The following is a 12,569-nucleotide window of genomic DNA, read 5'->3' as shown; positions in this document are numbered from 1 at the left end:
CTGCTTCTATTTCTTTAGGGGATATAGGACTGTTGAGATCATTAACCTGATCTTGCTTTAGCTTTGGTACCTGGTCTCTGTCTAGAAACTTGTCCATTTCATCCAGGTTTTCCAGTTTTGTTGAGTATAGCCTTTTGTAGAAGGATCTGATGGTGTTTTGGATTCCTTCAGGATCTGTTGTTATGTCTCCCTTTTCATTTCTGATTTTGTTAATTAGGATGCTGTCCCTGTGCCCTCTAGTGAGTCTGGCTAAGGGTTTATCTATTTATCTATCTTGTTGATTTTCTCAAAGAACCAGCTCCTTGATTGGTTGATTCTTTGAATAATTCTTCTTGTTTCCACTTGGTTGATTTCACCCCTGAGTTTGATTATTTCCTGCCTTCTACTCCTCTTGGGTGAATTTGCTTCTTTTTGTTCTAGAGCTTTTAGGTGTGTTGTCAAGCTGCTAATGTGTGCTCTCTCTAGTTTCTTTTTGGAGGCACTCAGATCTATGAGTTTTCCTCTTAGGAATGCTTTCATTGTGTCCCATAAGTTTGGGTATGTTGTGTCTTCATTTTCATTAAACTCCAAAAAGTCCTTAATTTCTTTCTTTATTCCTTCCTTGACCAAGGTATCATTAAGAAGAGTGTTGTTCAGTTTCCATGTGAATGTTGGCTTTCTATTATTTATTTTGTTATTGAAGATCAGCCTTAGTCCATGGTGATCTGATAGGATGCATGGGACTATTTCAATATTTTTGTATAAGTTGAGGCTTGTTTTGTGACCAATTATGTGGTCAATTTTAGAGAAGGTACCATGAGGTGCTGAGAAGAAGGTATATCCTTTTGTTTTAGGATAAAATGTTCTGTAGATATCTGTTAAGTCCATTTGTTTCATCACTTCTGTTAGTTTCACTGTGTTCCTGTTTAGTTTCTGTTTCCATGATCTGTCCATTGGTGAAATTGGTGTGTTGAAGTCTCCCACTATTATTGTGTGAGATGCAATGTGTGCTTTGAGCTTTACTAAAGTTTCTTTAATGAATGTGGCTGCCCTTGTATTTGGAGCATAGATATTCAGAATTGAGAGTTCCTCTTGGAGGATTTTACCTTTGAGTAAATGAATGATGATGAGTATGAAGTGCCCCTCCTTGTCTTTTTTGATTATTTTGGGTTGGAAGTCGATTTTGTTAGATATTAGAATGGCTACTCCAGCTTGTTTCTTCATACCATTTGCTTGGAAAATTGTTTTCCAGCCTTTCATTCTGAGGTAGTGTCTATCTTTTTCTCTGAGATAAGTTTCCTGTAAGCAGCAAAATGTTGGGTCTTGTTTGTGTAGCCAGTTTGTTAGTCTATGTCTTTTTATTGGGGAGTTGAGTCCATTGATATTAAGATATATTAAGGAAAAGTAATTGTTGCTTCTTGTTATTTTTGTTGTTAAAGTTGGCATTCTGTTCTTGTGGCTGTCTTCTTTTAGTTTTGTTGAGGGATTATCTTCTTGTTTTTTCTAGGGCGTGGTTCCCGTCCTTGTATTGGTTTTTTTTCTGTTATTATCCTTTGAAGGGTGGATTCGTGGAGAGATCATGGGTGAATTTAGTTTTGTCGTGGAATACTTTGGTTTCTCCATCTATGGTAATTGAGAGTTTGGCTGGGTATAGTAGCCTGGGCTGGAATTTGTGTTCTCTTAGTGTCTGTATAACATCTGTCCAGGCTCTTCTGGCTTTCATAGTCTCTGGTGAAAAGTCTGGTGTAATTCTGATAGGCTTGCCTTTATATGTTACTTGACCTTTTTCCCTTACTGCTTTTAGTATTCTATCTTTATTTAGTGCATTTGTTGTTCTGATTATTATGTGTCGGGAGGAATTTCATTCCCTTTCAACTGGTTAGTTGCTCTACCTGTTGACCTGGAGTTGACTTTATTTTGCTTGGCAATAAGTGAGCGTGCTAGGCCTGAGCCACAGGAAAAAAGTACCCTCAAAGCTCTTGGGTTATAGGTCTGAGCTAGAGCTGAGCTACACCATAAAAAGGATTTTCACTTTTTTCCTTTTTTCTTTCAGGAATTAACACAATCTTGGGGTTTACAATGTGACCAAATTGTGCAGCACAAATTAACAATATTTCCTCCCTTATAGAAATCAAGCTCTCTGACAAGTGTCCTGGTTGTTTCCAGGCATGTCTGAGTGCATCATCATGGGAACACGATGACTCCAAGGACATCAGAAATGGGCTCTTGAAGCTGTTGCACATGGCAAATAGAAACCTAAAAAGCATCAAGCTACCCCTGATCCTTATCATAAGGGATAAATTCCCTTTCCCCCTTGTCACATAATTTATGGCAAGATATCACCATTCTTTTTTTTTAATTATGTAATTTCCTCAATGACATTTCCAATGCTGTCCCAAAAGTCCCCCATACCCTCCCCCCCCCACTTCCCTACCCACCCATTCTCATTTTTTTTGGCCCTGGTGTTCCCCTGTACTGGGGCATATAAAGTTTGTGTGTCTAATGGGCCTCTCTTTCCAGTGATGGCCGACTAGGCAATCTTGGCTCAATGTCCTATGTGCTGCTGAATGGAAGTATTTCTGTCCAAGAGTCACCAAACAAACCACAGAAACACTGAATTCAGTTAAACAGGGAAGGTTTATTGAATGCACACCCCATGACTGAACAACCAGGGTAACAGCTGAAAACTGTATGCTAGGCATTTCTTAGGGGCAGCTCCATGAAAAAAAACACAAAGAGCTCACGCACAAGGGCTGGAAATGCTGCCCTGACTCAAGCTGTTTTAGACATAATAGTTCATATTGACCTTGAATTTGAAGTCTTATGTGAAACATATAGATGTGGAATTTCATAAGATTAACAAACCTCATAACATACAGAACGTGACAGGGTACATGGACAGCATAACTCTGCTCTGAGCCAAGATTTTTTTTGTTTGTTTTATATCCATGACTGGGAAGCATATTACAGGAACAGCATGAAATAGACTGCTGGCTTATAAGAAATTTGCTACAGATATGGTATGGTGCATACCATACCTAGCAATACAAAGTTCTCTCTGATAAGAAGAACTTATCAGAGAGAACTTTGTATCACGAGGAAAGAAGTCTGCGTGACCTTACTATAGCCTTACCTTACAAGGTGCATGGTCTCAACAGAAGCTCTTTGGAAGGAGGACAGAGAATGTGTTTGTTAACTGAAATAAGGGGCCTCAGAAGTATTGCTCAGCCTAGTCAGTGCCCATTTCACCTTACTCTGTCCATGCAGAGGAACCCAAGGTGTCCTCACACCTTCCCTTTGAGCCGTGTCTAGGCACAAAAAAGCCAGGACACAGTGCTGGTGTCCCATTCCTCAGTTATGCTCAATTTACAGCTAATGTACTTTTTAAACAAATACAATGTGGTCACTTGTTATTGATAGTCTTGACATCTTACTGAGGGCACCAACTGCTTGACTACACCCAACTCTCTAAAAAGTCTGCGCCCTGCGACATATATCAAGATAAATCTGGCATGGAGGTGCATAAACACTTTCCTGTACTGAACGTAGAAAGGTGGAGGTAGAAGTACGATGTATGGTTAATTAGCCATCAGGTTCACATTGTGTTCCTGGATTTCATCTCAGGACAAGGAAGTGGAGAGTCTCTGATGGCTTCTGTCTAGCCCCTTGAAAGGTTCTCTGAGCTTTGGCCTCAGCACTTAATACTTCCTGCTGGGGCAGCAACACTAAAGGAAGCTAAAATTATCATCGGCACATTATCACGCTAGCAGCAGTGGATATTACTCAGTTGTTCAGATGATGGTATTCACCTTCATTTGTTCTTAACGTGGGCTGAGGGAAAAAGAGAACATGGTCCTTAGAATGAAAAGATCATTTTCACTGCTCCATCTTCCCAGAAAGAAAGACTGGAAGGGAGAGAATGATAAGTTCTTAGACAAGAATTGGTAAATTAGGCCTTGGATGTAGTGTGTGTTTCAGTGTTGTTTTATGAAACAGGGTCTCAAATACCCCATGTGGACCAGGTTAACCTTGAGCTCAGACAATTCTGCTTCCACTTTCCTATATTTGGGCTTCCAAGTGGGGCCTTCAAGTACTTTGAAAACAGAACTGGTCATTGTGAGAGACCTGGATAATCTAATGCTAAGGCATATACCACCCAGTATAGCAAGAGCCATTGTGTTCTATGTCTGCCCTCTATTTCAGACAGTTGCTGTGATATGACAGCCAATCATCAACACAGAAAAAATAACTTGACTCAGAGCAAAGTCATGGTGTCCACATCCTGTTGTGTTCTGTATGAGGCTTGTTAATCTTACAATGGTCCATAAACCAATCCATGGGACCCTCCAATTAAAGGTCAGTATGCAGTTATATGTAAAATGGCCTGATCAGAACAGACCACTGGATATTTCCCTAACTTTAAATGAACTAATTGTGTTTTTTCATTTGTTTTTGTTTGTTTGTTTGTTTTGGTTTTAGGGTTTTGGTTTTCGGTTTTTTTGTCTTTATAAGTTAACAAAGATAGATTTTTGAAGCTATGGCTCAACCCCCAAAACCTGAGCTATGGTTCTGATCAATCAACTTTAGGGTCTGCATTTAATGAATCATTGATGTTTGACTAGGATTGGGTTTTGTGTGGTTTGTGGATCCAAACATGAACCCAAATACAAGATGCTAGACCCTTACTCTGTCAACTAACCTGTCTATAGTATTAGACTACACTTTCTACCTGCACATCTGCAACTCTGTTGAATATATTATTTATTACAAACAAAATCTCATGGTCTAGCACACAGAGGGCTATAAGCAATACTGATTGGTGAGTTTGGTGCAGTGAGAAAAACCCACACACAATCTGAGGGCCACTCATTTGTGGCTCCAATATTTCAGTTTCCTCTGCCAACAGATCTCTAGACTGTTGTCAGAAGCATAATGACTGAGTGATGACTGCATGATGACTGCATGTCTCCCTCCTAAGGGATCTTGGGGCAAATTTCAAATGCTAAGCACAAGGCTTCATGAGTGTGGCCCCTAACACACACCCACACTACACCCAGCCCTGCAGGTTCAGCCTGGATGAGATTTCATGCACCTGTACATGATGAGACAGGAGTAGATTTTGGCTGCATATTCGAACTGGTATGATTTCTCAGTAGGTTTTAATGGCTCCTACTGCTGATTGAGGAAAATTTAAGGTAGGATGAGATATTTCTGAGAAGGGTTTGGAAAGGAAACACTCAGTTAGATACATAGGAATTACTTAGGTGTTGCCAATCAAGCCTAGAGCAAACCCTGGCTTTGGAAGGAGGATGTGCTCAATGGCTATGCCCCAGGAAAGGGCAGCTCAGTTTCCTATCAGTACAGGGAAACATTAGCAGGGAACCAAAGGCTGTATGTAGTCCATGACATCAGCAGTCCCTTCTTGGACGTTCTATTGTCTCCTGGAGAGTTCTTAGCAACCTCCGTGATGTCACCAGTGTTGTAGTGACAACAAACCCACTGAGATTTCTCAGTCAGAGGCTGGACATTGCAGTGATGGCCTTGTTTGCCCGACTCTGCAGACTTTTTCAGAGAGTCAATGTGGATGGGAGAGAGACCAGAGAGGGGAGGAAGGACGCTGACCTTCCATCTGAGAGGAATGAAGGACGAAGGAGGTGGACTTGGCGAATGTGCAGTAAGTCCTGGGAAGTGGATGTTGAGCTTCCTGGTAGGGGTGGCCTGAGCTGGCCTTTCCAGTAATGTGGAACTGGAGACTCTGGGTAGCGAAAACATTTCCATGGTTATCACAATTCTTGAACATCAAGGAATTCAGAACAGTACTTTTCCATCCCCTAAGGAAGGAATTGACAAGGTCAAAGCTGTTATGCCATGAACTTCAAGTCTTTTTTTGCACTGGGTATTGTGGGTGTTACATGGGGACAGAATGAGACCATCAGGAGTGACAGCGGGTCTAAGCTATGCCAGTTTTAGGGAAGGAAATCCTACACTTCAGTCCATGGCTTCTTTTAGCTCCTGTAGTTATCTGACATTAGTGACAGGGAGAGAATGGTGCTCCAGACCAAGACCTCATGTTCTCAGAACTACTCTGACCTCCTGTTTGTGACAGTTCCTACCTTAACTTTCTTTATCACCAATTGTAGGGGGCAGGCATTTCTACACTGTAAACAAATAACTATCAGTTGATAGACCCACAGGGGGATTCTATTCCTACTTCTGGGATGTTTTGTGTTTAGGGGCGGGTTGGGAAATTGATCAATGTGTTGACTATGTTCTGCCCCCTGCATGACTTTTTAAGCCAATTCCTTGGCGTAGAGTAACAGGTAGGATATTGGAGCATCTCCAAGATCTCAAATACTTTTGAATAGTGTATTTATCATCTGACTTGTGAAACCACAGGGCTCAGGGCTCTGAAGCCAAATTGTACCCTGGAGAAGACATCTCTCTGGTCCTCATAAGCACGTTTAAGGAGAATGAGGAAACATCTGCCTACTTACATCGCCTGATCTCTCTAGAGTGATGGTAGAACTGAGATCCACTGAGAAGAAATCTCATGCTGGCACCAATCTCTTGGTGGTGTCACGAGGTTACAGGCATTTTTCCTTCTCTGTGGTCAGTCTACACTCTTTGCATTCTCACATCTAATATTCTGGTATTCATCTACCTACAGTGGCTCACAGACAGACAACATCCCCGGTACCTGTCAAAAGCAAAAAGCAGTTTGAGAAGGAAGAGAAGGAGCTGATCAAAAAGATCCAGCTCACTACCGAGGAGACAAATGAGCTGAGAGATCGCCTGATCTACGTGACCGAGGGATCCATGAACAAGAGGTATACATTGCTCCAAAACCTGTGGTGTCAGTCTGGGGTCTGCAATGCCTCCCTCATCTTATGCTTTTAAAGGTGTGGGTTCTAGGAAGCTATGCCACCAGAACATACCTGGGCCCCACTTCATGCCCCTAAATACTAATTAGAGGAGAGGCTGCACCTGAAGATTTGTCAGGAGTGAGAAGGGTAATAGACTCCTCTGCTCCCTCCACTTGAAAAGAGGAACTTGGAGTCTGAGTGAAGAACTCAGGGATAGAGGCAGTGATGATTTCCTATGGTTCATTTGGAAAGCCTGTGACAGCAGGTTTCTAGGTGATGGGAGTTTGTAGTTGTGTTTTTACTTGTCTCGCAGGTGACAGTGCTGGCACCTCCAGGTAGCAGCTGGAGGGGCCTGGTCCCCACATGGTTCTTCTCAGTGCTTGATTAGAATGCCTGAAGTTCATGCCTGTCCCTCCTTGTCTGTGTGCCTTATAGTCTGAGGCAGTAATGTTGCATACATTATTCTACCTGTCATTGTGTTCCCTTTGTCTTTGTCTGTCTATCTGTCTGCCTGCCTCTCTCTCTCTCTATGTCTCTGTCTCTGTCTCTGTCTCTGTCTCTCTCTCTCTCTCTCTCTCTCTCTCTCTCTCTCTCTCCCCCATTCTCTCACTCTTTGATTCTCCATCTTGTGTATAGGTCTAAGTCTGTGAGTCTATGTGCGTGCACAGGTACTGACCTGTGAAGATGTTTTGTATGTTTTTATTTCTCTCCACAATTTGGAATCTAGGGGTAGGTGTTTTGGCCTGAGGATTTACCTGCCTAACAGTTTCCAGGTGAGGTGGGTCCTGAGGTCTGGTAGTCCCCACTTTAAATAGCATTGCACTTTGACTATGTGGTCAGAAGTGTTCATACATTTGTATCTATTGAGCAGATTATATATCTGTGGAGATTTCTGGCCTCATCTCCAGAATTATGTGTAATATCTGTCTCTACATTATTAGGTATCCAGGATTTAGAATCCCTTTTATGAAAACAGGAGAAACACCATCACAGGTGTCTGGTGGGCAAAGACCCGTAGCCTAGGCTCCTGAGAACATAACTGTTTAGTCTGCCCTTCAGCCCTACTGAGTAAGGCAGAGAGCCAGGTCACCCTCCATCTGGATGCCTAGCTTCTGGTGTTCTGGGACTAGGATAGCCAGTTTCCCAAGGATAAGAAAATCCCAGCATTTAGAATGCAGAGTGTGGTTTCCAAGGCTGCAGTAGTCCAGGACCCAGCCTGAGTTCATGTGTTACTAAAAGCCTAAGTTCATGGAGATCTGTCTTCCTGGGGTCAGGCCCTACCACAGGCAAACTCGACATTATAAAGAACTGAAATTAAAGGAGAAGGAGATCATGACATATCTACACGACTTAGAGATGAAGAACATGGAGGCCCGAGAGAACAATCAGGAGCTCAAGAAGGAGAAAAATTTCTATCGGTAAGTTCTTGTCAGGGAGGCCAACCCTTGTGAAATGGCCATTTCTACTTTCCTTTGTTTCTGGTCTGGAGAGTCTGCAGGTCTCCTTCTACCCTTTCTGCTTTTCAGCCATCAGTTTGCCTTGGATCTTTTGGACTCAGTTTTCCTAGGCCTCTAAGAGACTCTTACCACTGCCAGTGTTCTCCAGGCATCCTCTGGAGGCTCTAGACAGAACAGTAATTCCGATCATGAGAAGGTTACTATGATGTACTGGGCCTCTGGGGCACAGGCAGGTTTTACAGAGCTAAGTGGGGTGTAACACAACGATAGAGTGCCCTCCCTGTGGTTCTACTGACTTCCCTGATTGCATTTGCAGCCTACTAATTAGGATTGCCCCAATGCATTGGCTGTCATAGGTAGATGGAGATCTCTCTTTCTTTTGGAGAAACATGGACCCTTTTTGGTGTTTGGACTGCAGCAAAAATTTCTTCTTCCTTGAAATGGCTGGTTGCTATTTGTACAGCTGTCATGGATGTATTGAGGTGGATTGTATTAGGTCTTCATGGGAACCAGGGTACAGGTCAGGTTAATGGGACCTGTAAGTAGAAATGGGAGGAGGAGGCTGCAGGATCTTACTATGCAGAGTGTGTTTCCAGTAACCTGCACACCCGGATCCTGCTGGGGGAGAATCTTATAAAGAAGAAGTTGGCGATATTGCAGCAGGAGAGCAAGGAAATACATGCTGATTGGGCCATCATTCAACAACGTTTGGTGGAGTTGAACCTGAGTGGTAAAGACGAACAGGAGAAGACCAGCAACCTGGAAGCTCAAGAAAATCAGGTAGGGACAAACAATTCACTCAGGCTATGACTATGTGATACCATTGGCACATTAGATCTATCTTTGCTTCCCCCCACCAACTTTCGAGTCCATACTTGCAAGCAGCCACCCTCCTCATGGAATGTAGCTGTTCTTTGCTCTGTCTTCACACAAGTATTCTGGGAAATTAGCCTCTTGTGAGACACTGAATTAGCCTCTTTTGAGACACTGTTACCACTGGCAAGTGTACTTTCAACTCTGCTTTAGTCTGCATTCCACTCAGGGTGACAGGTGAATAACATGTCACATTCTTGCATGCATGTCTTCAAGATAGGTGGAATGCTATGTGGAGGTTAAGTGAGTCCTGGGTCCTTAGACAGGAGACAGGCAGAGGTCATATGACATTCTAGGTCAATTCACCTTGGAGGGATTAGAGCCAAGTACAAATGTCAAATGAGTACTTCTCATTATCATTGATCTGGGTGGCATGTGGCCTTCTCCTTTCTTCCTGTAATCCACTGAGGTCTCTTCCTTTGCCATGTTCTTGTTTGGAGCTGATAGAAGCCTGAGTTGATCTTTTTCAGTCCATGTTTTGTGACTGTTTTTGAATACTTTGCCTGTCTGCAGTTTTCAAATCTGTAATTTCAGTTAAAATATTGTTGACTGTCCAGTAAAGTTGAGGTATTGGGAGACTGCAGCCTGAGAGCGGCCATGCCCATCCCCACCATTCCTGTGTCTTAGTAACTGCCTTCCTCTCCCAGGTCTCAGAAGCTGCAAGAAAGCTGGGATTGGCCACAGCTGAAGAAGACAGCATCTTGCAGAATGAGTTGCCATGCCAGGAGGCCCCTGCTGAGCACCATCCTCAGCACCCACCATCTTCCTCGGATGAATCTTCCTCAGATGAATCTTCTTATAGCACATGTCCTTCCTGGGAATAGGCCCTACCGAGGAAGCCATGGCTGATTCAGGGCGTTGTTCCCTTTTCTCTTCAGACAACGACTCTTGGTAGAGAACTGAGGCGGCTGCACTGCTACCAAGTGTCCAAGAGGAGCAACAGGCTGGAGGGCTGTGCTGCTAAAAGTGCAGAAAAATGCTGCTGAACAATAATTTTCCTTTAGAGTTTTGGTTGAAGTTTTCATTTTTGTTCTTTGAGTTATTGTTATGTTATTTGGAAGTTATATGTTCTAGTTCTTGTATTTCATTGTTTGTTTTTCCCTTTATCTCTATATTAATTGAACTTTTAAAACCTATTTTTTAAAAATTCTATTTCTTATGCAGAAAAATTGATTTGCAAGTAATGAGTCTTGAGACCATCTTCCTTATTCAGGTGTTCTAACCCCCGCTGTAGACCTAGAACTCACATCCAGAGATGGATCTTTGTAAGTTCCAGGCAGCCAGGGCTATATAGTAAAGTCATAGCCTAGCCACCTAGGGGTATACAAGGTGATGATCTTTTGTGTCCATAATTTTACTTACCCCATGGACACACACATGATGATGTAATCACTGCCATACTGCATCCATGGTGTCATGAATTCTATTACTGCTATCATATAGCACTCTATAACACACATTCATTCATGATCCCGTGAACCAGATACTGAGTAATATACAGCCATTGTTCTAGATCTGCTGCGGATATAAAAACACTCAGAAAGGAATATAAAATAAATCAGGAAGGCCAGAGCCAGCTGCCTCAGTTTACTTGCAATAGAGCATCAGTGATTGAGGAGAACAATGGCTTCCCTTTGGTTCTGGCCTGAAAGGGTCAGAGCCGTTAACTGGGAGAAAGTTCAGGGGTCATTCGCCTGAAAGGGAGGGATGTCTAAACATGACTTTCTGTGAGCCAGAGTTTTTCCATTTCCTAGTCAAGAGTTAATATTTACCCTGAGAGGAAGATGTCCTTGGGTCTTCAGATAACAGTTTCTTCTTCTGAAATTCATTGTTGTTATGAGAAAATGACTCCAAAATTGATAATATTGTTTGCCAGAAGCAACTAAGTAAAAATGTTATTTTTTGAGCAAAATTTGCAAAGTCATACCCCATGTTTTTAAGCTGTAGAAATCAGTAAAGCTTTGCTACTTGCCACCAGAGCGGTAATCCATCTGTTTCTTTAAGGCATTCTCGAAGCTGGTCTTCATCAAGTGATAACCACATAGCAGATATAATGACCTTCCATGGCTTGCTGGGAAATAGCTTTTGATAGATGCTGCTGTCCTTGACCATAAACTTGCTGTGTTTTTGCTGTTGCTGATTAGACTTATGTTTAACATTTATGTGAATGGGTGTCTTTCCTACTGAATGTAATACAGTATGTGGCTCCTCCTGAGGGATGTTTCCCTCAGAGGACAGAAGAAGGAACCACAACCATTCCTGGAGATGATTGTTAGGCACCATGTGGGTCTTCTAGAGAGTAGCAGATGCTCTAACCTGTGAGGCATCCCCACACCTCCTGCAGTTGGCTTTTGTCCTTCCAGAGAATGTGCTGTTTTAGATGGCCAGGATCAAGTCTAGTTGAGTGGAGAAATCTCAGGAGATGTGTAGGTACAGTGCCTGACCTATGAATACTCATTCATGTAAGCAGGGCTCTGATGTTACCACTGGCAGGTCTGTGTACAGAGCCATTTAATTGGACAAAATGGGGTAGGGGGAAAGTTGTTCATTGCTGTTTGTGTGTTCTCCTCCCACAAGAGTCCCTAAACACAGGTGCAGTCAGGTGAAATCTTAATTGGTCAGATAAGGCTAGAGGCTCTTATTGGACAATTGTGAAGAAAGGCAGATCTGAAATATTAGAGAGGGGAAGTGTGATGGAGAAGAGAGAGGGAATGGAGGACAAAAGATGGAGGAATAGGAAGATGGTGCTAGAATACGGGGCCCTAGTGTCCATAAATAACTGGGGATTTCATGAATGGGAAATAGAGTAATGTAGGTACATTTTCCTGATCTAAGTGTGCAGGTTGTATTTATATGTGTTGAGTTTTGTATTGCTTGCATGGGCACTTTGTGCTTGTAGATTTCCCCTAATAAATTTGGCTGGCATATTACAAGTCTTTTGTGTTATTATTTTAAGAGGTAAAGGGGAAGTGCAAGTGGCATTCAGCTCACTGTAGGCTAGCCACAGGTGGTGGATGGCATTGGAAGTATGAACAGCCTGGCAGCAGCTAACCATGGGAAACAGGCAAGAGTGCTGCATGGGGCTGGCCCCTCAAGGTTAATGAGATCAGCCTGCCTGTCCCTAACCACTTTAGCATGGATTGGATTTTGTTTTTATGTTTTTTTTTTTTTTTTTCGGTTTTGGGTTTTTTTTTTTAAGTTTTTTTTTTTTTTCTACAAGCTACAATCATGTATTTCCTTTTGTTCTAAGCATTGTAGCAATCTGTCCAACTTGAAGAAAAAAATAAAGATCCCCCATGCTCTGTTTCTTTTGTCTGTAATCCAAGCCCTCCCCAAACTGTGTAAAAGCCCTGTCTGATAAGTTTGTTGGAAAGTGGGAGTCTTAACATAAGCACAG

At 42.5% G+C, this 12,569-nt stretch overlaps 1 protein-coding gene and 1 long non-coding RNA gene across 2 annotated transcripts; one reads left to right on the top strand and one right to left on the bottom strand.

Moving 5' to 3' along the window:
* Positions 1-2,597: 2,597 nt before the first annotated feature.
* On the bottom strand, positions 2,598-6,659 carry Gm46906. The gene is made up of 2 exons (XR_001784829.2): positions 6,474-6,659; positions 2,598-5,810 (listed from the first exon to the last, which is right to left on the bottom strand). It is a non-coding gene; the product is annotated as a predicted gene, 46906 (long non-coding RNA).
* Gm10220 (predicted gene 10220) lies at positions 5,440-12,101 on the top strand. Its single transcript, NM_001134299.1, has 5 exons — positions 5,440-5,653; positions 6,647-6,806; positions 8,117-8,260; positions 8,896-9,079; positions 9,820-12,101. Exons 1-5 carry the CDS (start codon positions 5,515-5,517, stop codon positions 9,994-9,996), a joined length of 804 nt encoding a protein of 267 aa, NP_001127771.1. The 5' UTR covers positions 5,440-5,514; the 3' UTR covers positions 9,997-12,101.
* Positions 12,102-12,569: the final 468 nt, after the last annotated feature.

Source organism: Mus musculus, chromosome 5, assembly GCF_000001635.26.
Source record: "Mus musculus strain C57BL/6J chromosome 5, GRCm38.p6 C57BL/6J".
Classification (NCBI taxonomy): domain Eukaryota; kingdom Metazoa; phylum Chordata; class Mammalia; order Rodentia; family Muridae; genus Mus; species Mus musculus.
This window is presented reverse-complemented; position numbering and strand designations above follow the sequence as displayed.

Coding starts and splice junctions, on each gene's coding strand:
- Gm10220 (NM_001134299.1), top strand. CDS start 5,515: ATGGCCTTGTTTGCCCGACTCTGCAGACTTTTTCAGAGAGTCAATGTG. Junction 5,654..6,646: donor GTGGACTTGGCGAATGTGCA/GTAAGTCCTGGG, acceptor ATCTACCTACAG/TGGCTCACAGACAGACAACA. Junction 9,080..9,819: donor TGGAAGCTCAAGAAAATCAG/GTAGGGACAAAC, acceptor TTCCTCTCCCAG/GTCTCAGAAGCTGCAAGAAA.